The 27,918-nt window shown below is 41.5% G+C and overlaps 1 protein-coding gene across 6 annotated transcripts; it reads left to right on the plus strand.

Moving 5' to 3' along the window:
* The first annotated feature begins 163 nt into the window (after nucleotides 1-163).
* LOC130846151 (kynurenine/alpha-aminoadipate aminotransferase, mitochondrial) lies at nucleotides 164-21,596 on the plus strand. Of its 6 annotated transcripts, none has more exons than XM_057724200.1 (14): nucleotides 164-216; nucleotides 608-710; nucleotides 1,325-1,493; nucleotides 2,455-2,587; nucleotides 5,811-5,885; nucleotides 9,917-10,126; nucleotides 11,169-11,234; nucleotides 12,448-12,530; nucleotides 12,972-13,068; nucleotides 14,315-14,376; nucleotides 14,646-14,710; nucleotides 16,019-16,125; nucleotides 19,961-20,062; nucleotides 21,270-21,596. In XM_057724200.1, exons 2-14 carry the CDS (start codon nucleotides 644-646, stop codon nucleotides 21,309-21,311), a joined length of 1,278 nt encoding a protein of 425 aa, XP_057580183.1. In that variant the 5' UTR covers nucleotides 164-216; nucleotides 608-643; the 3' UTR covers nucleotides 21,312-21,596. The 6 variants fall into 6 exon arrangements, 4 of the variants coding, with proteins under 4 accessions (XP_057580183.1, XP_057580187.1, XP_057580186.1 ...); XR_009051520.1 differs by lacking the exon at nucleotides 164-216 and adding an exon at nucleotides 17,613-17,646 and having other exon boundaries at nucleotides 241-710; XM_057724204.1 differs by lacking the exons at nucleotides 164-216; nucleotides 16,019-16,125; nucleotides 21,270-21,596 and adding an exon at nucleotides 17,613-17,646 and having other exon boundaries at nucleotides 240-710.
* Nucleotides 21,597-27,918: the final 6,322 nt, after the last annotated feature.

The raw sequence follows: 27,918 nt of genomic DNA on the forward strand, positions 1-27,918 counted from the left end.
GAGGCGCAGCCGGGGGCGGGGACCGGGCTGGAGGAGTGGAGGGCGGGTACGGGTGTGGAGGCGCCGCCGGGGGCGGGGACCGGGCTGGAAGAGTGGAGGGCGGGTACGGGTGTGGAGGCGCCGCCGGGGGCGGGGACCGGGCTGGAGGAGTGGAGGGCGGGTACGGATGTGGAGGCGCTGCGGGGGGTGGCGACGTATCTGAATGCCTGGCCGGGGGTAGGGATCCGCCTGGGTGGGCGAGGCGGGTGGGTGTGCTAAACCTGCTGGAGGAGCGGCAGTAGGGCGGGACCTGACGGGAGGCGCATAAGGGAGCCGGGACAGGGATGGAGGCGTGGTCACAAGGCGGGAAACCGGCTGGAGAGGCGCTGGTGGCCATAGGCCGCGTCGCTCAGCACAGCAAAGGGTCACGCGTCCTGACCCTGCCAGTGGACTTGGCCAGTCCTGCCACGCGCCCGGTTCCTAACCAGGCCTGGGCCCAGCCTGCAGGCGGAGCTTCGGCGGCCACTCGCGGCTCTGAGCGCCAGACCAGACACGGGGGACAGCAGAGGTGCCCTTTCCAAGGCGAGGGTTAGGAGGCAGGATTGACGAGGATCTTTGGTGTTCCTAGTCTTCAACCACCCAAGGAGGTGCTCAGAATCGGAGAATGAATTACGCACGGTTCATCACGGCCACGAGCGCGGCCAGAAAGCCTTCTGCCATCCGAGTCCTGAGTGAGTGCGGGTCCCGCTCTCCCCCACCTCGCGGTGTGTGTGGGGCGGGGCGGGGGGCTGAGTAGGGAGGTTTCCCCGCAGGGCTACTCAGGGCTGCCTGAACCTGGTTCTGCTCAGACTTGGCACAAAAGTCGCGCTGGAACGGGCACGAGGACAGGAAATCAGCAATAGAGGACAGGCCCCTGTGCAGTCGTCCTGCTTAGAGTCCGGAGGGCTCTTCCTGGCACAGGAGTTCGGGTTCGGCCCAGCTTGCGGACACGTGCAGAGTGGGGGATGGGGGATAGGCGGATACACCAGAGAGAGAGGGGTGCGCTGGGAGCCTGGCAGGCAGGGAGGGGCCCAGTGGAGGAGTGTTTTCTGTTACTGTGGCCTTCAGCTTGTCTGCCTGGTCACTCTCTCTTCTTAGTTGCACATGTCTATTCCTTAGTTCCTCCACCATGAGATCGGTCCAGAAAAAAAAGGCATCTTCTATGTTTCTTTCAGACTAGCATTCTATCACTGGAAATCGTTACACTTTAAAGTTTTACCGACTTTAATTAATGCAACATGCTGAACCATCTCTGTTTATGAAAGTCTTCACTGAAAGTGTTTCTTCTCCTCATTATTTGTTGAAGCTGAGATATTGGGCAAGGCACCGAAATCTGTCATCTCTTTGGCAACTGGAGCACCGAACCCCAACACATTCCCTTTCAAGACTGCAGTTATTACCATAGAAAACGGAGAGGCCATCCAATTTAGCGAAGAGAGGATGAAGAGAGCACTGCAGTATTCTCAGAGTGTTGGGTACTGATCAGTAGATAATGTAATTTTGTTGGTTCATTTTCATGAACAATATTCAACAGCCTGCTGATAAAGCAACTTGTGTCCTTTTTAACTGGGTATTCAGCAGTTAGGAGGTTTAGGGAAGAGTTTTAGAAGAATAATTAACAACAGTAGTGATACCAAATACTTAATCTAGTGACGCTTCCCAACTTTACATTGACTAGGAGAGGGAGAGATTTTTGGAGGGAAGTACCATCTGAGCTGAGACTGGAAAAAAAGAGAGGGGGAAGATAGCTAGGTAAAGAAGCAGGGTAGGAGAGAGGAGGAAAAGGATGACCCAGGAAGCAGCCAGTTTAGTTTCTGGGGAAATTTTTTAATAATTTTGTTCCCTTTCTAGACAGGCAGCTATGCAAGCATGTTGCCCTGAGTTCTGATGTGATTAATTTTATAAAGGTAACTGCAACACACATTGTAAGGCTTCCCTTAGCCGGTCTTCTTCCAGTGAAGAAGGGTAACTTGCAGAGTGTCTATTAATTATACTTTATTAAGGCCTGTTTGCTCTGTGAATGCATGTTGGGGACATAAGAATTGTATTATATATAATGTATGCATAGGCTTTTCTTTCCACAATGCAAAGAACTTACTGAACCTGAACTTTTAGTTATCTTATGGAAGTCTCCCTAAGGAAAACAAAAATATTATGCTGTGAGTTCTCTACTGTAAAAGAAAAAAATACTTCTTGGAATAAGAAAGCTAAAGATTCAAATCTTGGCTCTTTTAATCACCAGCTGATTAACTTTATGTGGATTTCTTAATCTCTAAGTCTGTTGCCTTGTCTTTTAAGTAAAGATATTAATATCGGCAAAAAGCATTTGAGGACTTTTAAATTGAATCTATAAAGTTGGTATAGCCTGGTGTAAAGTTCCTGTCTACTATTATGATTTTCAGTACTGTTAATTTTGACATGCATTCTGTGCTTTAGACTCCCAGAGCTGTTATCCTGGCTAAAACAGTTACAAATAAAACTGCATAATCCTCCCACCATCCATTATCCACCCAGCCAAGGGCAAATGGACTTATGTGTCACATGTGGCAGCCAAGAAGGTCTCTGTAAGGTAAGACTGGAAGGAAGGGTACCTGTGGGAAGAATCAAATACTATGTTCCCCCATACAGCCCTCTCTCCCTTAACCACAGAGCACCATGTTCTGCAGGTTAGGAACTCTTCCTTGTCTTCACCTAGAATCATAAATGGAACTTAAAGACATTCACCAACCTGATTGCTCTTAAACAGAGATCCCATCATCAATGACCCTGGGCTCTGAGTCATTAGGACAAGATTCCCAGTCAGCGAGAACTCAAGCCCTTCCTGCAGCTCAGTGAGCGCTGCTTAGTCTCATCTGGCTCAGAGATTCAGGCTACATTTCCGTTATGCTTGTGGCTATAACATTTCAGTGTATGACTTTTAAATTCTTCAGAGGGTGTATCCTGATACTCCTGAGCTGAAACGTCATTCCCTTGTGTGTCTGCTGGTGTCATCATCTGTGCCACCTGCCTCTTGTGCCCTGACTCCCTCATGGTTGTGCTTCTGCAGGTCTAAATATATAGTCTGTGTCTGGCTGACTTCTCCTCTGGGTTAGTATCTTCTCTCTCTCTCTGTCTCTCTCTCTGCCTCTCCATCTGCCTCTCTCCTGGGTGGCAGGACCCCACAGAGGCAACCATCATGGGTGGTTCCCCTGATAAAGAGATTGCATATATGGTTCTTTGTCTCGGTTGATTTTTTCTTTTCTTTTTCATGAATAATTAGTCCTGGATAAGAGGCTCTATATTCACTCTTCACGTCCAGATTCAAGTATGACTCTTGTTTATCTCAAACCAGAGTACCTTTCTTCTTCATTTTTAGGCAAATGTGAAAACTTGTTAGTTTTAATGAATTTTAATTAAATTATTATTCCAGAATAATGTATCAATGTCTTTATAATTTTCCTCCCTCTTTTTATACTTAATTAGGAAAAAAATGAAAGGATTACCTGCTGTTTGAGTTTTATTCTTGAAGACAAACATGGCCCAGAGTAGTAGGAAAAAAATTCTTTCCAGTGAATTTCTTTTCTTAGGAAGGGACACTTTCTTTTCCAGAAAGATGCTCAAGAAAGTTTCTTCTCTGTCTGTTGCAACATCAATGATATCGAAGAGGAAGATAGCATAGATGGCCAAATGCATGTCACTCACTGGCTTACAGCCATGCTTGTTACAGAGGCCTCCCGGGGAATATGGTTTACTATTTCTTCCACTTTATTCTGCAGGATGGATATTATTTTAAGTCTCTGTGTCACAGATAATAAACAGCACTTCCTCCTCATTCGACTTTCTCATGTTCCCTAATTGACATGGGAAATGTATGTGATGAGGTTTATCATCTCATCCATGGATAATACACAAGCCACCCAAGGGATCTGTTTGATCCAGGGGTCCTGTAAAACTTGAATCAATGAACTTTACATAGAAAGATACTGTTTGGCATAAAATGCCAAAAGCTCATGAGGAAAAGTACATGGAACATCCTAGTCAAATGGGAAAACAAATGTCACATCTTCTGTCTCAATGGATAATGGCCATGCTGTTTGTCAAGAGCTCTAGGTTGTTAAAATGATAGGGAGGAGAGGCTTGACCTGGGGATTGTGAAACATCACAAGGTAGGAAACGATTATTCTGTGACTCATATAAGATTTAGCCAGAATGACCCCTCTGATTTAGGCTGGAAAAATCTTTTCTATGGCTCTACTGATGTCACTAGGCATCTTATTGTCCTCAAGATCCCCTGAGATTTACGGGCCTTGTCTTCCTTGACCTCTGAGTCTCCTTTACCCTTGCTGAACCCCCCTCCTTTCTGGAATACTCCCCTCCATCCTTGCCCTGCCCCCCTTGCAGTGTCCATTATTTATGGGAGCCCCGCAAGGCTGGGCCCCCAGATCTCTTTCCCCTTCACGAACACACCTTCCCTGAGCATCACACCCAGGTGATCACACCCAGGCCACTAACGCCAGGCTCCCTCCACATCCACCCGTCCACTGATCCACCTGACTCATCCCAGGCTGTTTCAAAGGCACCTCAGACCAAAACACACTCATCTACTTCTCCCTCAGAACAGAAAATGTTGGGGTGTTTTTCAGTGAATGGCACCCCTCCAACCCCCTCCCTACCTGCACAGCCAGAAATCCAGGAGTCCCTCCTGACACCTCTCCTTCCTCACTCCCCCTCAGTCCACAATTATGTCCCTTGGTTCTGATTTCCTAAATGCCCTTCAGTTCTCTCCAGCCCTGCCGTCAACAGCCCACCTAGACCCCCCTTACCTTTCCCTACAATGCAGCAAAAACCTCTCAAATGAGCCTAAAAACTTCCCAGAGTCTGCCTGTACTCTTACTCTTCTTTTGTATCAATACTTTGATTTTGCACCCAGAATGACCTTTTCAAATGCCTGTCTGATCACATGACTCCCCAATCCCGCCCTCTCGTTAAAATTCTCACTGGGCTCACTGGGCCCTAAGGCCTCCCTGCGATGCCCTCTGCCCACTTCCCTCTGACCTCCCTCCACTCTCCTCTTCACACTCCACCTCAAGCCACAGGATTCTTTCAGTTTCTCAAACTGTGTGCTTATTGTCACCCCACCACCAACTTACCACTTCCTCAGGAAAGCCTTCTCTGAACACCCTACGTTCCCTGAGTGCCCAAGTCCTCCTACAGTGTGCACTTAGAACCTGGGCATCTATATAGAATAGTGCTCACCAGTGATTTTCCATATGCATTTGCCTGAGAAGGTATTTGATAAGGATCTAGCTTTCCAGTATGATGCTACCTGGGTAAAAATGGGTAAAAATCATGCCATTATACTCATCACTTTCTCCCCAGACCTCACACAGGCCTGGCTTGTAGCAAAGATTTTAAAAATTTTCGAAGAAGGAATAAATGAATTTTAGGAGCAAAACCAGTTATTTTTTTTTTATTAATATTTTCAACCTAGAATGGAGGTTTGCAAACTATGGCTTGAGAGCCAAGCCAGCCCTTGTCTGATTCTGTAAATAGAGCTTTAATAGACTCAGCTACACCATCGGCTGAGGTATTCTCTACGGCCACCTTCTCACCATACAGGCAGAGATGAGTAGTTGCAGCACAGACACCGGGGCTCACAAAATACGTACCATCTGGCATTTACAGAAAACTTGCCAACTCCTTCTCTAGAATCTTAGTGAGCTCAAACTAAAACAAAAAGGGGGCAGGGGGCTGGTTGCAGTTCTAAGACTGGAAACCATACTATCCAAGCTAACCTATGCTTCTTTTGTTAGGTGTTTGAAATGATCGTTAATCCTGGAGATAATGTCCTCGTAAATGAACCTATTTATTCAGGAACAATTCATGCTGTGAGTACACATTTCTACAAAAGGCAACTCTCTTTCTTATAATAAATAAGAAGAAACCACTGCACCTTCAGAATTTTCTGTCCACTGAAAGATAAAACAGCATCTTTCTTCTGTAAATAGGGGAATCTTTAATATATGCAAAATCTGTTAAATGTACTCTCTGATTTATACATTTCTTTTTACAAAGTTTAAATGTAGGAGTGCTAAAATTGGGTTGTGCAAGGTCATGTCCACATTTCTTGTGACTTAACCTTTTTCATTACCATCTATATTACCACACGCCTAAGGACGATCATATGTCAATGTAGAATAATTGTAAAGTAACCTGGTATGATTAGGACTTTCCTCTCCAGTGTTAATTAATGGGATGCTAATGTCCAGAATGAGGAATTGAATCACCTGCTCTGCTGGGCCCTGCTCAAAACAGGCCACTGTCTGGGGCACAATACTCTCGGGTCCATGTGAACACAGATGGGAGCACAGACAAAAAAACAACCAGAGTGAACAAGCAATTGGAAACACATGATGAATGGTTTTAGGAACTGTGCCCTTTTCCCCAGAAAGAGACTCCACAGGGACATGAATATTGTCCTCAAGTACGTTAAAGTTAGTCATGTGACAGAGGAGTTAGATTTGTCTGTGCGTGTCCTTAGGTTGATAGAACTGGAACCAAAGGGTGGAAACTACAGGGAAACAATTTCAACTCAGTGTAACAACTTTCTAACCATCAACCTCACCAGCTCTCTGAGGAGTGAAACACTGTCCATCACTGCAGGGGCTCAAAGAAAGAAGCCAGACACAAAAGGACAAATCTTGTATAATTCCACTTGTGCTCAATACTGAAAATAGGCAAATTTCATAAAGACAGAAAGTTGATTAGAGGTTACCAGGGCCTGGGGGAGGGGGAAATGGGGAGTTATTTCTTAATGGCTACAGGGTTTCTGTTTGGAGTGATGAAAATAGTTTGGAAATTGACAGTGAGAGATGCACACATTGTGAACATCATTAATGCCAATGAATCACACACAATCTGCCATTTAACAGATTTTTCGTTACATACATATTTATATTTTTTTATGTTTTGTTATATATATATATATTTACCACAATTTTAAAAACTAAGGCAAAAAAATTGCCTTAATCATTGGATACTAATTATTCATTATTTTCCTAAACTCCAAAGATGTAAGCTTACACAACACATATAAATATTAAACTTGTGTCTATGTAAACAGCACACATACACACACATTTTCACATACCCAAACAGAGATTCCTGCCAGGCTGTGAGGGAATATGCTGATGGTCCATGTGTGTTTATCTCATAGCCCAATATAGGCTTCTTTTTTTCACATAGATGTGCCTTTGAAGTCTAAGACTTTTTTTTTTTTAATTTATTGGCTGCATTGGGTCTTCATTGCTGCACATGGGCTTTCTCTAGTTGCAGAGAGCAGGGGCTACTCTTCATTGTGGTATGCAGACACCTCATTGCGGTGGCTTCTCTTGTTGCAGAGCATGGGCCCTAGGTGCTCAGGCTTCAGTAGTTGTGGCATGTGGGCTCAGTAGTTGTGGGATCTTCCTGAAGCAGGGATGGAACCCGCGTCCCCTGAATTAGCAGGTGGATTCTTAACCACTGCACCACCTAGGAAGTCCCTGACTTTTTATATTTGCCAAAGTAGGGTCTGGATTATTCTCATTTAGTGCATAAGTCTACATAATAAGTGTATCTGCATATCCTTTGAAAAATTTTTTTCTGAGAACTTCACTCAATTGTGTTTTTTTTAATTTTTATTGAAATATAGATTATTAAGTCATGTTAGTTTTAGGTGTACAGCAAAGTGATTCAGATATATGTGCGTATATATATATTATATATATATATATATAATTATTCTTTTTCAGATTCTTTCCCATTATAGATTTTTTGGGTTTTTTTAAAATAAATTTATGTATTTCTTTATTGGCTGTGTTGGGTCTTTACTGCTGCTTGTGGGCTTTCTCTAGTCGCGGTGAGCAGGGTATGTACTCTTCGTTGTGGTGCACAGGCTTCTCATTGTGGTGGGCTTCTCTTGTTGTGGAGCACAAGCTCTAGGCACACGGGCTTCAGTAGTTGTGGCTTGCAGGTTCTAGAGCTCAGGCTTGGTAGTTGTGGCACATGGACTTAGTTGCTCCATGGCATGTGGGATCTTCCCGGACCAGGGCTCCTATGTCTGTGAATCAGTTTTGTAAATAAGTTCATTTGTATCCTTGTCTTAGATTCCACATATAAGTGATATCATATGATATTTGTCTTTCTCCATCTGACTTCATATGATAATCTCTAGCCCATCCATGTTGCTGCAAATGGCATTATTTCATTCTTTTTTATTGCTGAGTAGTATTCCATTGTGTGTATATATATATATATATACCACATCTTTATGCATCCATCTGTCAATGGACATTTAGGTTGCTTCCATGTCTTGGCTATTGTCAGATGTGCTGCAATAAACATTGGGTTGCATGTGTCTTTTTGAATTATGGTTTTCTCCAGATATATGCCCAGGAATGGGAATACTGGGTCACATGGTAACTCTATTTTTAGTCTTTTCAGGAACCTCCATACTGTTCTCCATAGTGGCTACATCAATTTACATTCCCAACAACAGTGTAGGAGGGTTCCCTTTTATCCACCCCCTCTCCAGCATTTACTATTTGTAAACTTTTTGGTGATGGCTCTTCTGACCACTGTGAGGTGGTAGATCATTGTAGTTTTCATTTGCATCTCTCTAATAATTAGTAATGTTGAGCATCTTTTCATGTGCCTGTTGGCCATCTGCATGTCTTCTTTGGAGAAATGCCTATTTACATCTTCTGCCCAATTTTGGAATGGGTTGTTTTTCTTGATATTGAGCTGTATGAGCTGTCTGTATATTTTGGAAATTAATCCCTTGTTGGTTCCATTGTTTGCAACCATTTTCTCTCATTCTGTAGGTTGTCTTTTTGTTTCTGGATGATTTCCTTTGCTTGTAATTTATTAAGTCCTGATTTTTTTCTTTATGTTCGTCCACAACATAAAACATAAAAACTCAAGACTTTCATAAAACTATGTCTATAAGCAAGGCCACTACTTGTGACTTCGGCCTCTGCAATCGCTACTCTATAGTATCCACATGCCGTGGTGAGCCACTGCCCTGATGCTCCTTGGTGCCCCAGCACCACCCTGGCTCCCCTGGCCCCTCTCCTAAGACCACCCTGAACCCCGTACGACACAGAGCTAATGCGCGCATGGCAGGGGGCCTCCAGCACCCCATTCCAGCCTGCTCTGTCTGATGCACCCATGCTACACCACTTGTCCAATATTTTGAATATCACCTCTACGTATAACTATTTTATATATTAGTATCATATATGCTCTATAAGATTACTTTGTCAAAAAGAATTATGTAATAAACTCCTATTTTATGAAGATTTCTAATTGTAATTATAAAGATGATACAGTCAGAAGAGTCTGGGTTATGATGTGGAACAGATGCCTCCATATCTCGGTGACCTAAGGCTGCAAAGTCCTGTCTTTCTCTCACATAATGTGTCCACTGACAGGCCACCGTCGCTCTGTCCAATGTCATCTTGATCCCAAGCCCCAGACTAACAGAAACAGCCTCATCTGGAGTGCTGCCAGTCTTAGAGCAGAGGAAACAGGGTACAAGAGATACAAGCTGGGATTTAAAGCTTCCTGGAAAGAACACCTGTCACTTCTGCTCGCAATTTACTGGCCAAAGCGAGACCCCTGGCCAAGCCTGACATATATGAGCAGGGAAGTCTATCCTTCCTCTAGGAATTGACAGAAGATATTTTTGAACCATAACAGAAGGGTCCCCAGGGGCAAATATGGAATTGGAAAATACAATCCTTCCTTGGGTGTTGGGCTGAGTACAGATTTGTGTTTAAAAGGGTATAAATTGTAACATTGTCATTAGTGTAAGAACCAGTGACACTGATATTTTGTATCAAGTCTGAGTCTTGGGCTTTCTTTTCTCTGTCTTCCACAGGTGCAACCACTTGGTTGCAACATAATTAATGTTTCCAGTGATGAACAGGGGATTATTCCAGACTCCCTCAGAGAAATACTTTCCAAATGGAAACCAGAAGACTCAAAGAATCCCAAGAAAAACACCCCCAAATTTCTTTATACTGTCCCAAATGGCAACAACCCAACTGGCAACTCATTAACAACTAACCGCAAAAAGGAAATCTATGAGGTATTTTCAAACAACCTGTTACATGGTTGTGGTTTTTTTTTTTTTCTGACTCTTTAGAAGAGTGCTCTCAAGTTCCTTTTCTTATTACCCTCTTGCTCTCAAGGAAGATAATTTTTAAAAAAAGGAAATCATCTATGCCAAGGATCCCCATAAATTAAAAAAGAAGAAATTACCACACTCCTGTTGACTATGAGATTTTCCTTCTTTGATATTTTGGTTGAAAGACGTGTCAGTCTTGTTAAACTCACCTCTTACTCCCCCTCTCTTCCTTCTGTCTTCCCCTCATCCCCGACCTCCAATCCATCCCACGGCTCCCACCACCATTATCCAAGTCCACCATCTCCTTGACCGCCCTCCCTCCCTGACCGCCCTCCCTCCCTGACCCTGTACTCCCCTGCGAAGCACCACCCCGCCAGCCCCTGGCATCCTTCCTGCTCAAGTGCAGGCCTACAGCCCCTCCTCCAGCTGCTTCCTAGACCCAACACGCTTAGGATCAAGTCTTCCACTTGCTACACACAGTGATGGGACCCTGGCCTCTGTTCTCAAGCTAGGGTCTCTCACATCCTTCCTGCAGTAGCCACACGGCCTTCCTTCTGCCCCTTAAACAACTACACCTTCCCTAAACTTCTGTCCCTCAAACATGCCAAGTATTTTCTCACCCCCAGGGCCTTTGCTCCCCAGTCCTTTAGTCTAAAATCGTCTCACCTGGCATCTACAGACCTGATCCTTCCTGCCACCCTGAGCTGTCCTGTAGCTTCCCTGTCACTTTCTCTCTCTCTGAGACATCACCCTCTTTAACCTTCTGCCCAGCCCTCGTAACCTCCCTCCTAATCCTCCTCTGTTCACTATCTACTGGCTAATGTTTGTTCTGTCTTTCCCACCAGAATGTAAGTTCCGTAAGGGGAGAGACTTAAGGCAGGTTCCTGTTGTCATCCTCCTCCTAGGACACCAGGCACTCAGTAGCTAAACGAACAATGATTCCAAACAATTTTCATCTTAGATAGCTCTGAAGAAATAACTATGCTCCTTTAACCTTTTTTAGCTCGCAAGAGAATATGACTTCCTCATCATAGAAGATGACCCTTACTATTTTATGCAGTTCAACAAGGTAAGTGACAGTGTCAACACAGCCCACAATCAGTAGATAAGTGGCTGTAAGTGACTGCACTGATTTGATTTTAGCCAGTGTTGCTGAGTATTTGCATCTCTGGTATTACTGCTCTCTCCAGAAATTCCTTACCTTTAGAACAGTGGCTGACTCTCTGTGCCAGGCATGCGGAGGGTCGTGTGAGTCAAGGGTGAGTGTTGTCTTGACTCCACATCCAGATCATAGCTCCTCAGACATCGTACCGGGGATATGGAGGGGGTGTCTCCTTGGGTGGCAACCTCAGTCTCTGGTGGGTGGATGATGAGCTGAGACTTCGAAGCTGTATTCAGACAGGAGGACTGTGCTCAGTCAGTGATGTGGTGGTGGGCAGAGGAGGGGGCATTCCTAGCATCTTGCGGCCTGCTCGGCACCGTCCTTGTCACTTAGGCACTGGAACTTACCTGCAGGATAATCGGCTTTTAGATCCTTTTCTACTACATATGTACGCTGCTGTTTCCGAGGAGACAACAGCAGTGGTACAGACTCCCAATGCCCGATTCCTCAAAATCCAACACTATTTGCCCTCAGGCTGCAGAGAACAAACACATGGATTCAGTCCCCACTTTAAATCTACTGAGAAGAAACAGGACTCTTGGCTTTTTATCTACTTTGTCCGAATATCATGTCTGCCTGCCGGCCACCCTCACCACAAACATGCCCCCCTTTCCTGCTGGCATTTACTTTTGAAGTAAATATGGAAGTCTCAGCATTGCACACTGACCACATGGCTCATCTTCATTGGCACCTCTTTTGTGTTTCTAGTTGGTCTAAGGGTCAACCTTCTCTTTCTAAACAGCCCTGAATGCTGATGGCCCTCTTCGTTTTGGTCTTTTCCAAACTAGTTTTTCTTGTATCCTTCCCCTAAATCTAGTTCATCCTGGATCTCAAGCCTTGGCACAGGGAGGTCCTGTGTGAGGTTCCTGTAAATTCACAGGAGTGGTGTCCTGAGCAAGTGAGAGGATGTGTCTTTGGCAGAAAAGCCGTGAAGATCGGCAGATACAAATAGAAGAACATGCATCTCAGACCTACTCCATTTCAAAGGGCTGAGATGAAAACAAGGAAAAGGATGTTGGTCCTACTGTTCTCCACATCCATTCCTCCCCACTCTGCACAAAGTAGGAATACAGTCTCTAACAGACGTCCCAAACCAACAGTATTTTTCTTTTATTTAAAGCCTTGGGCACCAACTTTTCTCTCCATGGATGTCGATGGGCGAGTCATCCGAGCTGACTCTTTTTCCAAAGTCCTGTCCTCTGGGTAAGGCCCTGCTCTGCCTTCAGGCTGCATCGAAAGGTGACAGAGGCTGCACCTTAGCATCTTTAGTGCAAATAGTTCTTCTCCTTTAAGATGCTGCTATCCCCATTTGATTATGACTATTAATACCAGGCTAGTCTCCCAATCTGCCCCCAGTGGTCAAAGATACTTGGCTATTAAGCTATAGCTGTAGGGGGACTGGTCAGTCTTTTAATTGCACGTACGAAAGAACACATTTAGAAATACCCGGTCAGATGTGCATTCTATTTTAACTGTACAATTTAATTTAAATGTGTATTTTAAATAAGAAGCAGTTTTATTAGAATGTGTTAACTGTCTAGGTCCCTCTTTCCCCAGGTCACAACTTTCTTCCCTGTGAAATCCATAACATGGTATTAATTGTTAATGCAGGGTTGTTATTGTGCCTTTTCTCTCTTTGTGCAGGTTGAGAATAGGGTTTATTTCTGGCCCAAAGCCCTTGATCGAGAGAATTGTTTTACACATACAAGTTTCAACAATGCACCCCAGCACTTTTGCCCAGGTAAGGAAAATTTAGGAAACAGGAGGTTTTAAAATCAGATCATAAAAGATAATAGATGTTGGCAAATAAGACTGAGTGAAGGTGGCAGGGAGAGAAATCACTGATTGCATCTCTAGTTCCACATGGACTGAATTAGGAGACCACATACCACAGATGTGGGCTCTAAAAGGAAAAGAGATTTGAATGAACCCGGTGCTGTTTCATGGTGTAGGCCAAGCTCCTTGAGAGTCAGAAATCTTCTTCACCTTGTGTCCTGGGAACTAGTCCAGGAACCCTGTAAATACTCTGTTGGACTCATCTGGGTGGAAGAGGTTTGGTGAAGTAACACAGCATTAGCTCCATTTTCCTGGAATCTAAGAGCAAGTGTTCGAAAACTGCATGGTGGCCTGATGTCTGCCTTTCCTGCCCATGTGCTGACCTCCCCTACAGACTCCAGCTAGAATGTATTTTAACTAAAATAGAGTAAAATTAATTTTGGAGAATGTATAAATTTCTTTATGAGCTTTGAGGAATAATTGCACCCATCCCTAAGGCAATCTTGACAATCACACCTTAAGGACAGAACTGCTACCTAAGAAGGCAAAAGTGGTAATTTATGTAGAATGGATATTTGTTTAATATTATACGTTCCAAAAAGTGCACATGTCCCCATATTTTATCAAGTTGGGGACTTTTTTCATGTTTTCTGTATCTGTTATCAACCGAATTTTACTATCCATTTACAACATCCAGAAATTCCATTTTGGATAGAAAATCTGTAAATATATTGTATAAATTCATGTATCGACTGTATGTATTTTATATTTAGAGAGGACATCCAGGGCCACAGTTATTGGGTGAATCTGGGGCTGGACAGTCTGACCTGAGTCCAGACTCTGGGACTACTGGTGACCTCAGGAAAGTTAACTTCGCCCCGTACCTCAGTCTGTTTATCAGTAGAGTGGAAATAATGACCTGCCTGATAAGGGTATTACGAAGATCAACTGAGCTGAAATATATTCATATGGTACAGCAGTTTCCAGCACACAGCAAGTTCCATATAAATATTTGTTATTTTTACTATTATTGTTGCCATTGTTCTTAATCAACCTTATTATAAACCATTGACTCACAAAGCTTCCTGCAGGTGGTTGCATCTTCTTTGGGTGGTTTCCACACACAATCAAGAGTGGTTTGCTGTTACATTTGGCAAAAAACACACTTTAGAGGATGACTGATGACCTTATTACTGTCTCATCCCTTTTAGCTCCTGGTATCACAGCTTCTCCACCAGTGGGGAGAAGACGGCTTCCTGGCTCACGTAGAGAGGTAATGTATTTTAGGTTCCATACTCTACACAGAAAGAGACTTCACTCTATTAATTTTCATTTTTGAATTATTCCACAATAATGGGAAAACCACAATGGTAAAAAGTTTACCGCCCGACAGGTCAAATAAATGTGCTCTACTGCCTCATCAAGAACTCAACATTTTCCTCAAGGTAGAATATAGACTCTTATAGACTGGACTCCAGACCTTCTTAGTTTCTGCAATCAATGTAGCAAACACATCCTTTTCATTTTTTTTTCTTCGTCTAGGGTTATTGATTTCTATAGGAAGCAGAGGGATGCATTATTGGCTGCTGCAGACAAGTGGTTAAGTGGTGAGTGGAACCTACATCCTGTCCTGGGATGAACAGTAGCCCTTATGTGAGTAAGTGATAAACACCACATGGTATTGTCAATAACTCTGGGGAAGGAAACAGAGTCCAGGAGGAACAAGAAAATGTTACCCTGTAAATAATCTCAGAAGTAACAGCACAAACCCTGGCACAATTCTACCCATTTCTGCTATACCTGACTGCTGCCAAGTATCTGTGGTTTAAAGAAAAAATACCAATTAGTCTAACAATCAACCAGCAATAACCTAATTAAAGCTAAATAACATCATCTGTACTCAAAAGGTTTTCAGAATTTTGCTCCAAATAGAGGAAGAATTGTGACATAAACAACATATTCCTTTTCTAACTAGACTCTATAAAGACAAGTTAGTACAATAGTACAAACTAAGTACAATCTAAGGTAGATTTCTCATTACACAATTTGTCTTCTCATAACTTCATTAATCATTAATATTTTCTATTGCTAATTTGATTTCAGAATAGTTTAGATTCTATTTTCTATTAAGGAAGAGACTAAAATGAATTGCATGGCTTTAATTACACAACTAAAATGCCTCTGACAGAAATAATAGTAACTACAAAGTATCTTCTTATTTCCCTCACATTTTCTTCCCTATGAAGTCCTGTTAAAAATAGAATTAGTATCTTTTTGATGAGTACTATTCTACCATTTCCTATAGTGAAATTGAAAAAAAGCTTTTACTAAAGTCAAGATTTTTTAAAAAGATAATAATTAAAATCAAAATAATTACTCTTCCTTCTTGGTTTCTCTATCCTTATATTCAGTGAAATATAAACCCTACAAATGCACCTAAAATTCCTGACTTTTAAGAACTTTTAATTACATTGTGATAAAAACTTCAATTCATTGGACATCTGAATGATTATATAAATGATAGGATTTATTGAAACACTAGAAGACTCTAGAAATAGAGTTGAGGAATCCTCTCCTAAAATAGAGCAGTGTGTGGCTTAGGGACAGTTCTAAGGAAGGGAGGTGGGCATGGCACTGGGTCTCCTGCACTGCCCTGAGACACACTAAAATCATAAATAAACACACAAATCCCCTCTCTCCCTTTCAACATCCCCCCCCACCCCATTCACTTTTTGAAATAAAACTCAGAACACCAATTTTCAGGACTCATAAAACTATGTTTTTTAAAAATTCTATCACTGAAGGACCTTTTTGGAAATACTAGTTTACAGTTACTGCAATTTGTCATTTCAGTGATATAGTTGACATCATCAAAAATGGCCTTGGGAAATATTTCTTCCTTCTTTTGTTTGTAGGTTTGGCAGAATGGCATGTTCCAAATGCTGGAATGTTTTTATGGGTTAAAATTAAGGGCATTCATGATGTAAGAAACCTGATTGAAGAAAAGGCCATTAAGAAAGAGGTAAAACAGGAAGAAAAGCTACACTTTTATTTTAAAGTAATATCTTAAGAAAAATGGCAAAAGATGTTTATCATTGCCCAATAACCCAAGGCATAATGTTTGCATATCACACACATCATCTCCTTACTAAGATCATAATAGATTTTGGGTACAGAATCAGTCTCCTGGTCTAAACTAGGGGAAATACAGTCACAGCTCAGCTACTGATTAGCTTAGTGGCTAAAAGCACAGTCTCGGGAGCCACGTCCTTGGGTGTGAATCCCAGCTCCAGCCCTGCCCTCATATGCAGCGTTGGGTGAGGTGCCCTCCCTGAGTTTCATCCGTAAAGTGCAGATGATAGGAATCCCTCCCTCTTAGGTCACTAAGATGATGAAAGCAGTCAATATGGGTAAAGCACGTAGACTAATACCTGGCACATAGTAAATGCTTCATAAGTATTAGCAATTAATTTTGGGGGGTTTTGTGTGTTTGTTTTTACTTGTTAATAGCGTATAGTTGATTTACAATGTTGTGTTAGTTTCAGGTGTACAGCAAAGTGAATCAGTTATACAGATACTTATATCCACTCTTTTTTTGATTCTTTTCCCATATAGGTCGTTACAGAGTATTGAGTAGAGTTCCAGCAGGTCCTTACTAGTTATCTAGTTTATATATAGTAGTGTGTATATGTCAGTCTCAGACTCCCAATTTATCCCTCCCATCCTTTCCCCCCAGAAACCATACATCATTAGTATTTACAGTAGAAGGACTTTTCTTCCTGATTATGAAAATAAAGCACACTTATGGTAGCATTAAACTTCATTAAAGCATAATGAAAAATTTTTAAATAGCCAATAATTTTACCACCCAGATTTTATGACCATGTGTGATACATTTTCTTGATGAGCTTGTATATATCTAGTATTTTGGCTATCAAATGTTTTTTTATTAAAGTACAGCTGATTTGCAATATTACATTAGTTTCAGGTGTACAACAAGGTGACAATATTTTTAAAGATAGACTCCATTTAAAGTTGTAAAATATTGGCCATATTCCCTGTGCTGTATAATATATCCTTATATGTTATTTATATTATACATAATAGTTTCTATGTCTTAATCCTCTACCCCTATCTTGCCCCTCCCTGCTTCCCTCTTTTCCATGGTAACCAAGAGTTTGTTCTCTATAGCTATGTCTGTTTCTTTTTGTCCTATTTTTTAGTTTTATTTTTTAGATCGGCATATGTGTTAACATGGTATTTTTCTTTTTCTGACTTATCTCACCAGTCATAATACCCTCCAAGTCCATTCATGTCACAAATGGCGAGACTTCATTCTTTTTTTATCGCTGAGTAGTATTCCATTGTGCATATATACCACATCTTCTTCATCCATTCATTTGTTGATGGACACTTAGGTTGTTTCTATATCTTAGCTAGTATAAATAATGCTGAAATGAATGTTTGGTTGCATGTATCTGTTCAAATTAGTGTTTTCATTTTTTCCAGATACATACCCATGAGTGGATTGCTGGATCATATGGTAGATCTATTTTTAGTTTTTTCAGGAAGCTCAATATTATTTTCCATAGTGGCTGCAACAATTTATGTTCCCACCAACAGTGTAGGAGGGTTCCCTATTCTCCACATCCTCACCAACACTAGTTATTTGTGTTCCTTTTCGTAATAGCCATTCAGACAGGTGTGAGGTGGTGTCTCATTGTAGTTTTATTTGCATTTCCCTGATTATTAGTGATGTTGAGAATCTCTTCATGGACCTGTTGTTCATCTGCATTTCTTCTTTGGAAAACTGTCTATTCCGGTCTTCTTCTGCCCATTGTTTAATCTGGGGTGTTTTTTTTTTTTAAATAATGCTGTGCGACTATTTTACATGATTAAAATTACACGGAAAATTTATATCCTGCTTTTTTTATTTACAGTTTTCCTGCAAGGGTTTCTTCTGGGTTTTTCTCTCCTTCTGTACTGAAATCATGTCTACTTAGATTTCACTCAGGGGCATTGATTAAGCTGAGAAATCTAAATATTTTTCTTGTATAGCTTTCAACTTACCAAATAAATTATCCTTTCTCTATCAGTTAATTCTTTCATCATGTTTGTCACTGTTAACAGATACCACGATCTGTTTCTGGTATCACGTTTTTCTTGAGAAGTGAGTAAAAAAGAACAGATCATGTTGTTATTGGCAAACTCCTAGGCTAGAGCATAAGAGACAGTCTAGAGGTCAGAGCTGGGAGCTGGCTGCCTGGACCCAAGACCCAGTCCACTCCCCAGGGAAACTCACTCATCCTCTCTAATCACCGTACCTGAGCACAGGACTCCTGCTTTATGAATTGTTTTAATGCTAATAATGGCACATAGAAAGTGTTTAATAAATATTTAAATGACTTAAATAAGTGCATTTTAGTACAATAAATCAACTTTATTACATTTGCTTTGCTTTCTTATCAGTGCCATTATCATCCAGAACATTTGATACGTGGCTATTTGTGTGTATTCAGGGCTAGTAGCTAAGGATACAGATTTCATTCTTTGTTGTAGTTTTTTCAGTCCCCTTCATTTATTCCATATACCCTCTTGCACAAACCTTTACCTTTTCTAAATAATCTCTTAGCCCAGATTTTGGTCATCTTGCAAGATTTTTACCACTCCTTCCTTCTCTGCAGAAACTTGCTTCTGGTATATCCCTGAATTGTTCCACGATATTAGGAGAAATGATGGTTCTCATTCTACTGTTAATGAAAACACAAAAACTCATCACCTCTTGAAATCTTCTCCCCAGAGAGCCCCAAATCATTTCATTCCCAGCTCATCTAACCTCAGCAGAGAAGCCCCAGATTTATACCATGTAACAAGCAGCTTCTTAAAGTTTTGAATGTCATGATTTTTGTAGACAACAATCTCAGAGACTTAACACAACCCAGTTCAGTGCTGACTCATGCACAATTTTCAAAGTGGTCTGCAGACTCCACTGCTTCTGCTGTGAGTCAGGGACCCAGCTTCCTGCCACCTTCTTGCTCTGTGTTTTTCAACACATGGATCCACGATGTCCTCAGCATGCAGAGGGCATGGTGGGTCACACGAGGAGATGTTCAGGGGCCAGGCCGAGAAGCAGCACCACGACTTCCCCTCTCCTGGCCGGGATTTAATCACCTGACCACAGGCATCTAGAAAGAGGCTGGGAACCCTGTGTTTTCATGCCCAGAAAGCATAGGACCCGTGTTTTGGGGCAGTGAGCTGTCAGAATACAGAGGTCACCAAGAAGAGAACGTGTCCCACCATTTTGACACGCCCACCTACCATTTTTGTCCCTTCACTTTAGGTATGCAGTTTTTTCACCTCTTTGAGTGTCCAATTATCCTTGCAGCTCGGGGCCTATACACTCTGTATCTTCTCCCTGAAGGAATCTTCCCCTACTTTTTGCTTGGTGAACACCTACTTACCTTTTGAGACCCAGCTTAAAAGTCACCTCCAAATTTGATAACTCAAAGAGAGTATCACATTGTTTGAATTTATTTCACTTTTCTATTACACTAAACATTTATTCAAGTTTATTACTATTTTTATTAACTGTAGGAGCTGAACTTTATCCATTAAAGCTAGAATTTAAGTGTTTTTCTTCTGTTTCTGTGCATTCTTGTCAGTATACAGAGAAGAGATAGAATTGCCATATGTTTTATTGTATGACATGCAGAATTTTATATAAATTGATTTTCCTCTTATGATTTCTTTAACTGCTTTTAAACTTAAAAAGTCCTCCCCAACTCTGAGATTAGATTTACCTCCATTTTTAGTTTTCCTTTAATGGTACATCGGCCTTTTTCTGTAAACTCTCTCAGATACTCATGGTTCCAGGATGTAGTTTCTACATTGATAGCTCAGCTCCTTGCCCCTACTTCAGAGCATCCTTCTCTTCAGCTTCTCCAGAACAGATGGATGTGGTGAGTACAATATTCTATTTAGAGTAACACTGCATGTCAGTTTATTTACTGTGTCCATTTTGTGAGTTACAACATTATTTGATGCCTTCCTTGGTTTGTGAAAAGCAGGAATAGTTGGAAAGTCATAAACTATCATTAAAAGAAGTTGCCTGACTTCTGTAGAAAAATGATGAGACCAAGTTGGGGTTGAATTTTATTGTCTTCAAGAATAGATTTCAGACCTAGTCAACAGTGTTGGCAGGTTATCAGCATGTCACAAAGAGAAATTGTTTCGCTCCTTCGCAGAATTAACATGAGTCAAAGTACAGATTCATGAAGCCATCAGTCTCTATCTCTGAAGGAAAAGATATCAGCAAGGGTCAAATAGAATAGTATCAATGATTAGAGCTAGTTAATTGAGTAATCACAAAGCCCAGCTTCAAACAAGATAACAGGAAACAAACAAGCAAGTTCCTAAGGACTCTGTGTCTGCAAACCCACAGAGAAGCCATAAACTGAGAGTCCAGTAGCTGTAAGAAGAGTGTATTCTGGGACTTCCCTGGTGATCCAGGAGTTAAGACTCCGTGCTCCCAATGCAGGGGGCCCAAGTTTGATCCCTGGTCAGGGAACTAGATCCCACATGCCTTCAACTAAGGGCCTGCATGCCACAACTAAAAGATTCCTACCTGCCACAACTGAAAGATCCCAAATGCCGCAACTAAAGATCCTGCACATGGAAAAGAAGATCCCACATGCCACAACTGAAGACCCAGCACAGCCAAATAAATAAATATTTTTTTAAAAGAAGAGTGTATACTTACCCTTGGAGGTGGGTTGTCTCTGGGTGTGTTCTTAATTTACTTACTTTCTCACATCATCAAATATGCTTTTCATAAGTTATATATGGGTAAAGTTAGATAATTGAAACTATACAGAAGGTATACGCAGGTGAGAGAGTATATGAAAAAAATAATTCATGTTGTGGGAGAAAATGATGCTCTTGAGGGAATAAGAATTTTAAAATTTTCCTGGGACTCATATGCTTTAATCTATGTGTACTAGTGGACATGATGGCATCTGACCCAGATGAAGCTGTAGTTAAGCCTGAACTTTCATTGTCTGATCTCAACCTAAGAAAGAGTCTCTTTGTTTAAATTTCTAACGTTATGACAGACTTTTCCTAAATAGCGTCCTAATTGTATTAATTCTTCTCTCTGTTCTATTTTAGGCCTTCCAGAGATTAGCCCAACTTATAAAAGAATCTCTATGAAGAAATCAAACTCTTCATAGCACTCACAGTTTTCAGATCAATTATTTCTATGTTTCAGCAGGAAGAAGTGATCATTGGTATTAGACTTAAAATGTTATATCTATAGTACTTTAGTTAGACAACTTTTAAAGTGCCCTTGAACGCATGAAATTGCCAAAATATAGTTATAATCCACCTATACATTTTGATAAATTTTCAACCCACAAAAATTTATTTTTATCCTATGTTTTATTGTAAAGAACTCTGTAGTCGCTTTATAATTTCCCAGAAATTTCCTTTGAAACTAACATTTTACAGTAAATTATTTGTAAGCAAGTAATCAAGTTCAAAATGGTATGTAATGTGAACTTTTTCAGTTCTTTAGAAAAATGTAATGAAAGCTTATTGCAAAAATTGTTAGAATTTGACCATTATATATAAAGATCAGTAAGAGTATCACAGATATTATGTTATGGCATACAAATCTCTTTAAAATAAAATTTTGAACCTAAGCATACCTAAAGTCTGCCTATTAATTCTAAGTGAGGAGGAGAGATCAGGGCCTTAGAAAAATGTACTAAATGGTATTTTTATGATTCTACAAATTCAAAAAAAATTCTTATCAGTTATGTGATTTCAATCTACTACACTCCTTTGGATATACTTTTTCATATTTTTCTTTCTCACCCTTTATGATCTTTATTTTTCTATCTAATTATTAAATATGTGCTCACTTAATATTTTTCAATCAATCCAGAAAGTATAAGGCATAAAGTAAAAGCCACTGGCTTTCTCACCCTCAGCACTTATCATCCATCTTTTAGATGTTTTCCTTGCATGTCCGTGTAATATGTACAAAAATGGGATCTCGTTAGGACAGTATCATAAATACCCTGTATCTGTTTCCTGTTACTGTTGAACAATTTATCAATGTTCCAAGACCCAGTCCTTGTAAGGTCATCAGGTCCTTTAAGGAATTAGGAAGTTTATGTCACTGTCATTCCCGCCATCCTGGTATAAACGTCTCCATCACAATTATTATTTTCCCAGCATATGAATGAACTGGAGCATTTGGTCCTGGTGGGAAGCAATGTGGCTATTTCAACTTGACCTAAAAAGAACAGGTCAGGCTGCACAGAGTCCCAGGCAGGATAAACCCAGGGAGGGACATGCCGAGACACATAGTAATCAAATTGATAAAATTAAGACAAAAAATATTAAAAGCAACAAGGGAAAAGCAAGAAATAACATGCAAGGGAATCCCAATAAGATTATCAGCTGATTTCTCAGCAGAATTCTGCAGGCTGGAAGGGAATGGCAGGACATCTTTAAAGTGATGAAAGGGGAAAAACCTACAACCAAGAATGCACTACCCAGCAAGGTGCTCATGCAGATTTGATGGAGAAATCAAAAGCTAGGAGAATGCAGCACCACCAGACTAGCTTTGCAACAAATGCTAAAGGAACTTCTCTAGGCAGAAAAAAAAAAGCCACAGCTAGAAACAAGAAAATTATGAATGGAAGTGCTCACTGGTAAAGGCAAACATACAGTAAACGTAGGAAATCACCCACACACAAATATGATATCAAAACCAGCAACTGAGAGAAGAGGAGAGCACAAATGCAGGATATTGGCAATGCATTGAAATTAAAAGACCAACAACTTAAAACAATCTTGTTTATATATGGACTGCTGCTGGAGCCTGCCGGCAAAATCGATCAGGTCCTTAGGCAGGTTCTTAGGCAAACACGAGGCGGCTAGGAAATAAAGAAAGACAGACAAAAGATGGGGTCGAGAGGATCAGAAGCCTCTAGGGCAACTGACAAACTTCTTTATTATGCGGTGGCTTTTATACACTCTCAGAACAAAAGGGGACATCAAACGAAATGACTCTTTTGTTATAACTTGTTCTATCTCTTCAAGGGCACCAGGAACTTGAGTAGTAGCTTGTACCCTACATGGTCTCAGGATGTTCTCATACGATAAGGAGTCTGTGGGAACACATACTGCAGCCCAAGGAATCACATGCTCTTTGTTTAAGCACATACTCAAGGTCAGGGGTGGCGGGACAGAGAGCTATGTTTGTTTTACACAAATCCTTGAATTAAGGCAGCTCCCAGGGCCATGTCCTGGGAGCAGGACCCCTTTCTCAGGGCTGCTCCCCGCAGACTGCTATATCGAAACCTCATGGTAACCACAAACCAAAAATCTATGATAGGGACTTCCTAGGTGGCACCATGGTTTGGAATCTACCTGTCAATGCAAGGGACACAGGTTCGAGCCCTAGTCTGGGAAGATACCACATGCTGAGGCACAACTAAGCCCATGTGCCACTAAAAATAAAAATATAAAAAATAACATAATCTATGATACATACACACAGAAAAAAGGAAAAGGAATCCAAACACAACTCTATAGTTAGTCATCAAATCAGAAGAGAAGAGAAAAAATGAAGAGGGTAAGAAAAGTGCCTACAAAAACCACCCCTAACCAATTAATAAAATGGCAATAAGAACTTACATATTGATAATTATCTTAAGCATAAATGGAATAAATGCTCCAACCAAAAGACACTGACTGGCTGAATGGATACAACAACAAGACCCATATATACACTACCTACAAGAGACCCACTTCTGATCTAGGGACACATACAGACTGAAAGTGAGGAGTTGGAAAAAGGTATTCCATGCAAATGGAAACCAAAAGAAAGCTGGAATAGCAGAGTAGCAATATTCAAATCAGACAAAATCAACTTTAAAATAAAGAGTGTTACAAAAGATAAGGAAGGACATTACATAATGATCAAGGGATCAATCCAAGAAGAAGATATGACTATTATAAATATATATGCACCCACAGAGGAGCACCTTAATATATAAGGCAAACAGTAATAGCAATAAAAAGAGAACACTTGTCACGCAGTATGGATTCCTTCTCATTGAAATTTGAATATTCACTTGTCTATTTTGGGAATCCCTTCACCCATGTAAGAAAGTCCTTAATGCTTCCCTATACATCAATGAACCTAAAAGGTGGCTCTTTGAAAAGATAAACAAGATTGATAAACCACTAGCCACACTCATCAAGAAAAAAAGGGAGAGGACTCAAATCAATAAAATTAGAAATGAAAAGGGAGAACAACAGACACAACAGAAATGACCATAGAAGACTACTACAAGCAACTGCACACCAATAAAATGGACAGCCTAGAAGAAATGGACAAATTCTTAGGAAGGTACCAAGACTGTACCAGGAGAAAATAGAAATTGTGAACAGACCAATTGCCAGTACTGAAATTGAATCAGAAACTTTAAAACTCCCAACAACTAAAAGTCCAGAATTAGATGGCCTCACAGGTGGATTCTACCAAACCTTTAGAGGAGAGTTAACACCACCCTCCAAAACTATTCAAACAACAACAACAACAAAAATTGCAGGGGAAGGAACACTTCCAAATTCATTCTATGAGGCCACTGTCATCACGATGCCAAAACCAGACAAAGATATCATTAACAAAAAAAAGAAATGTACATGCCAATATCACTGATGAACACAGATGCAAAAATCCTCAACAAAATACTAGCAGATCATTGTATGCTAACTCACCTATATGGAATCTAAAAATGGTACTGATGAACTCAGTGACAAGAACAAGGACGCAGATACAGAGAATGGACTGGAGAACTCGAGGTATGGGAGGGGGTGGGGGGTGAAGGGGAAGCTGAGACGAAGCGCGAGAGTAGCACAGACATATATATACTACCAACTGTAAAATAGATAGTCAGTGGGAAGTTGTTGTATAACAAAGGGAGTCCAACTCGAGGATGGAAGATGCCTTAGAGGACTGGGGCGGGGAGGGTGGGGGGGACTCGGGGGGTGGGGAGTCAAGGAAGGGAGGGAATACGGGGATATGTGTATAAAAACAGATGATTGAACTTGGTGTACCCCCCCAAAAAATAATAAATTAAAAAAAAATACTAGCAGATCAACTCCAATGATACATTAAAACGATCATACACCATGATCAAGGGGATTTATCCCAGGTATGCTAGGCTTTTTCAATATTTGGAAATCAATCAATGTGATACATCATATTAACAAATTGAAGTAAAAAAAAACCATATGATCAGCTCAACAGATGCAGAAAAAGCTTTTGATAATATTTGACAATGATTTATGATAAAAACTCTTCAGGAAGTGGGCATAGAGGGACACAATAAGGCCATATATGACAAACCCACAGCTAACTTCATACTCAATGGTGAAAAGCTGAAAGCATTTCCACTAACTTCAGAAACAAGACAAGAATGCCCACACTTGCCACTTTTATTCAACATAGTTTTGGAAGCCTAGCCACACCAACCAGACAGGAAAAAGACATAAAAGGAATCCAAATTGGAAAAGAGGAAGTAAAACTCTCACTGTTCGCAGATGACATGATGCTATACACAGAAATTCCTAAAGATGCCACCAGAAAAATACTAGAGTTCGTCAATGAATTCCATAAATTTCCAGGATACAAAATTAAGAGTCCTTGCAGAGGTAACCAAGTTAACACGAGGCTATGAAGGTGAGCCCTAGTCTGATGTGACTGGTATCCTTATAAAAAAGGGAAGTTTGAACACAGGGACATGCACACGAAGGGAGACACCATGTGAAGATGAAGACAGAGATCAGGGGCTGCAACCACAAGCCAGAGAATGTTAAAAGTTATCAGCAAACCACCAGCATCTGGCTGAGAGCCTAGAAGAGATTCCCGGTCACAGGTCTCAGAGAGAACCACCCTTGCCAATGCCTTCTCCCTGCACTTCCAGCCTCCAGATCTGTGGCTGGTCTCTGTCATCTCTTTAAACGTATTACAGCTCCCAGCACAGAGGAAGCACTCAACAATTGTTTAGAGAATGACTGGGTCCAGAAGACCCGGCCCTTTAATTCACTCTGTCCCCAAGAGTCCTAAGCCAAGTCTTTAGAAGGCAGCCGGACCTGTGACCTTGCTCACCCATCCCACATCCCTGGAGAGAACTTCTGCAGTTGCTCCTGACAATTTTAAAGTCTGATCTGTTTGATTTCTCTGACAATCAACTGTCTATTCAGTTTTCAGCGTCTGATTGTCAGGCAAGCTATTCCCAACTTAGCCCTTGCTTAACCTTTCCCAGGCCATTCTCTGCCTGCATTTTCTAAGCACAACCCCTCGGGTCCCCTGCATTCCAGTAGCCTCCCTGATGGTCCACTTCTCTGCCTCTGCACCTGACCTAAATCATCAACACCTTATAATGAATCAGTACCCTCAACCTCTCACCTGTCCAACTCCAGCAGCCAGATAGAAAATTCAGCAAACTGATGAAGCTTGAGAGCCTGCATCTTATGATGAGCTGGCCTGAAAACTCTAGTTTTGGCTCCTTTAGTTTTATTGCCATTGATTGGAAACATGCGCAGGTATTAGTTCTGCACCTAAAACAAAAATCTGTATATAATAAATACTATAAGCAGCACAGACCCGAGCAGGAATATGGCTGCAAAGGCTAAACTTTAGTTTTCTTCTCGGCCCAGAACGCCATACACCTTTCACAAACAGGTTCCTACTGCCAAAGGGAAGAAGTTTGAGTTTGTGTATCTAAGGGACCTAAATATCTAAGGGCAGGAGTCCCCAACCCCCAGGGCCTCGGACCCTACCTGGTGGCCTGTTAGGAACCAGGTCGCACAGCAGGAGGTGAGCAGCAGGCTAAAGAGCAAAGTTTCACTGCTGTTCCCCATAGCTGCATTACCTCCTGAATGACTGCTGGCATTACCACCTGAACCAGCCTCCCCCAACACCCCCACCGCCCATCCGTGGAAAAATTATCTTCCATGAAACAGGTCCCTGGTGTCAGAAAGGTTGGGGACCCCTGTCTAAGGGAACCACACTAATGGGAGGGGGGGGAGCAGGGAGGGGGAGGAATCCTGCATCTCTAGTAACAGCAATAGCTCCACTTTTATTTCATAATTAACTTAAGTTTATACCCTAATTAGAGGTTAGTTAGAGCTTCTTGAGCTAATTTCTAGAAACATTCAGAGGCAACACTTTGTTAGATAACCTCACAAAGATCCTTAATTGTGTACATGAATTAACTAAGGACATAATTTGCCTTAAAAGTTGCCAGTTTCTCTAGTGAAAACCTTTAGGAGGCTGAGTCCTTAGTTTTGCTAAGAACATTGCTCCTAATCATAACAGCTAACAGTCACTGAGTGCTTTTATAAGATCAGGCCAGGGTTCTGAGAAGCTTCAGAGATTCTCTGATTTAATCCTGCCCACAGCTCTGTGAGCAAGCAAACTGATGCCCAGAAAGCTTAAGTACCTTGTGCAAAATACCCAGTCAGAAAATCATTAAATGCAGCCAGCCTTCCTGCACTGCCTGCGCCAAGAAAGAGACCAGGCTGGAGGCTCAAGGTCAGGTCTCAGGCTGGACCAGCGACCAGGGGCCGGAGTCTGACTAGAGGCTTGGAGAGTAGGGACTCGCCTGGAAGCTCAGCCCACGCTGGGCGGGGATGGAGGCGCGGCTGGGGCTTGGCCAGGATGGAGGGGCGTGGCAGGTTGGAACCAAAGGCCTTGGAGCAGGAAGAGGCGCGCACACTGTTTCTGCAAGTG

Source organism: Hippopotamus amphibius, chromosome 2, assembly GCF_030028045.1.
Source record: "Hippopotamus amphibius kiboko isolate mHipAmp2 chromosome 2, mHipAmp2.hap2, whole genome shotgun sequence".
Classification (NCBI taxonomy): Eukaryota; Metazoa; Chordata; class Mammalia; order Artiodactyla; family Hippopotamidae; genus Hippopotamus; species Hippopotamus amphibius.

Excerpts from the sequence above, each read along its gene's own strand:
- LOC130846151 (XM_057724200.1), top strand. The coding sequence starts at position 644 with ATGAATTACGCACGGTTCATCACGGCCACGAGCGCGGCCAGAAAGCCT. Across the intron at positions 5,886-9,916 it reads ATTCAGGAACAATTCATGCT|GTGCAACCACTTGGTTGCAA; the intron begins GTGAGTACACAT and ends TGTCTTCCACAG. Across the intron at positions 11,235-12,447 it reads ATTTTATGCAGTTCAACAAG|CCTTGGGCACCAACTTTTCT; the intron begins GTAAGTGACAGT and ends TTTTATTTAAAG.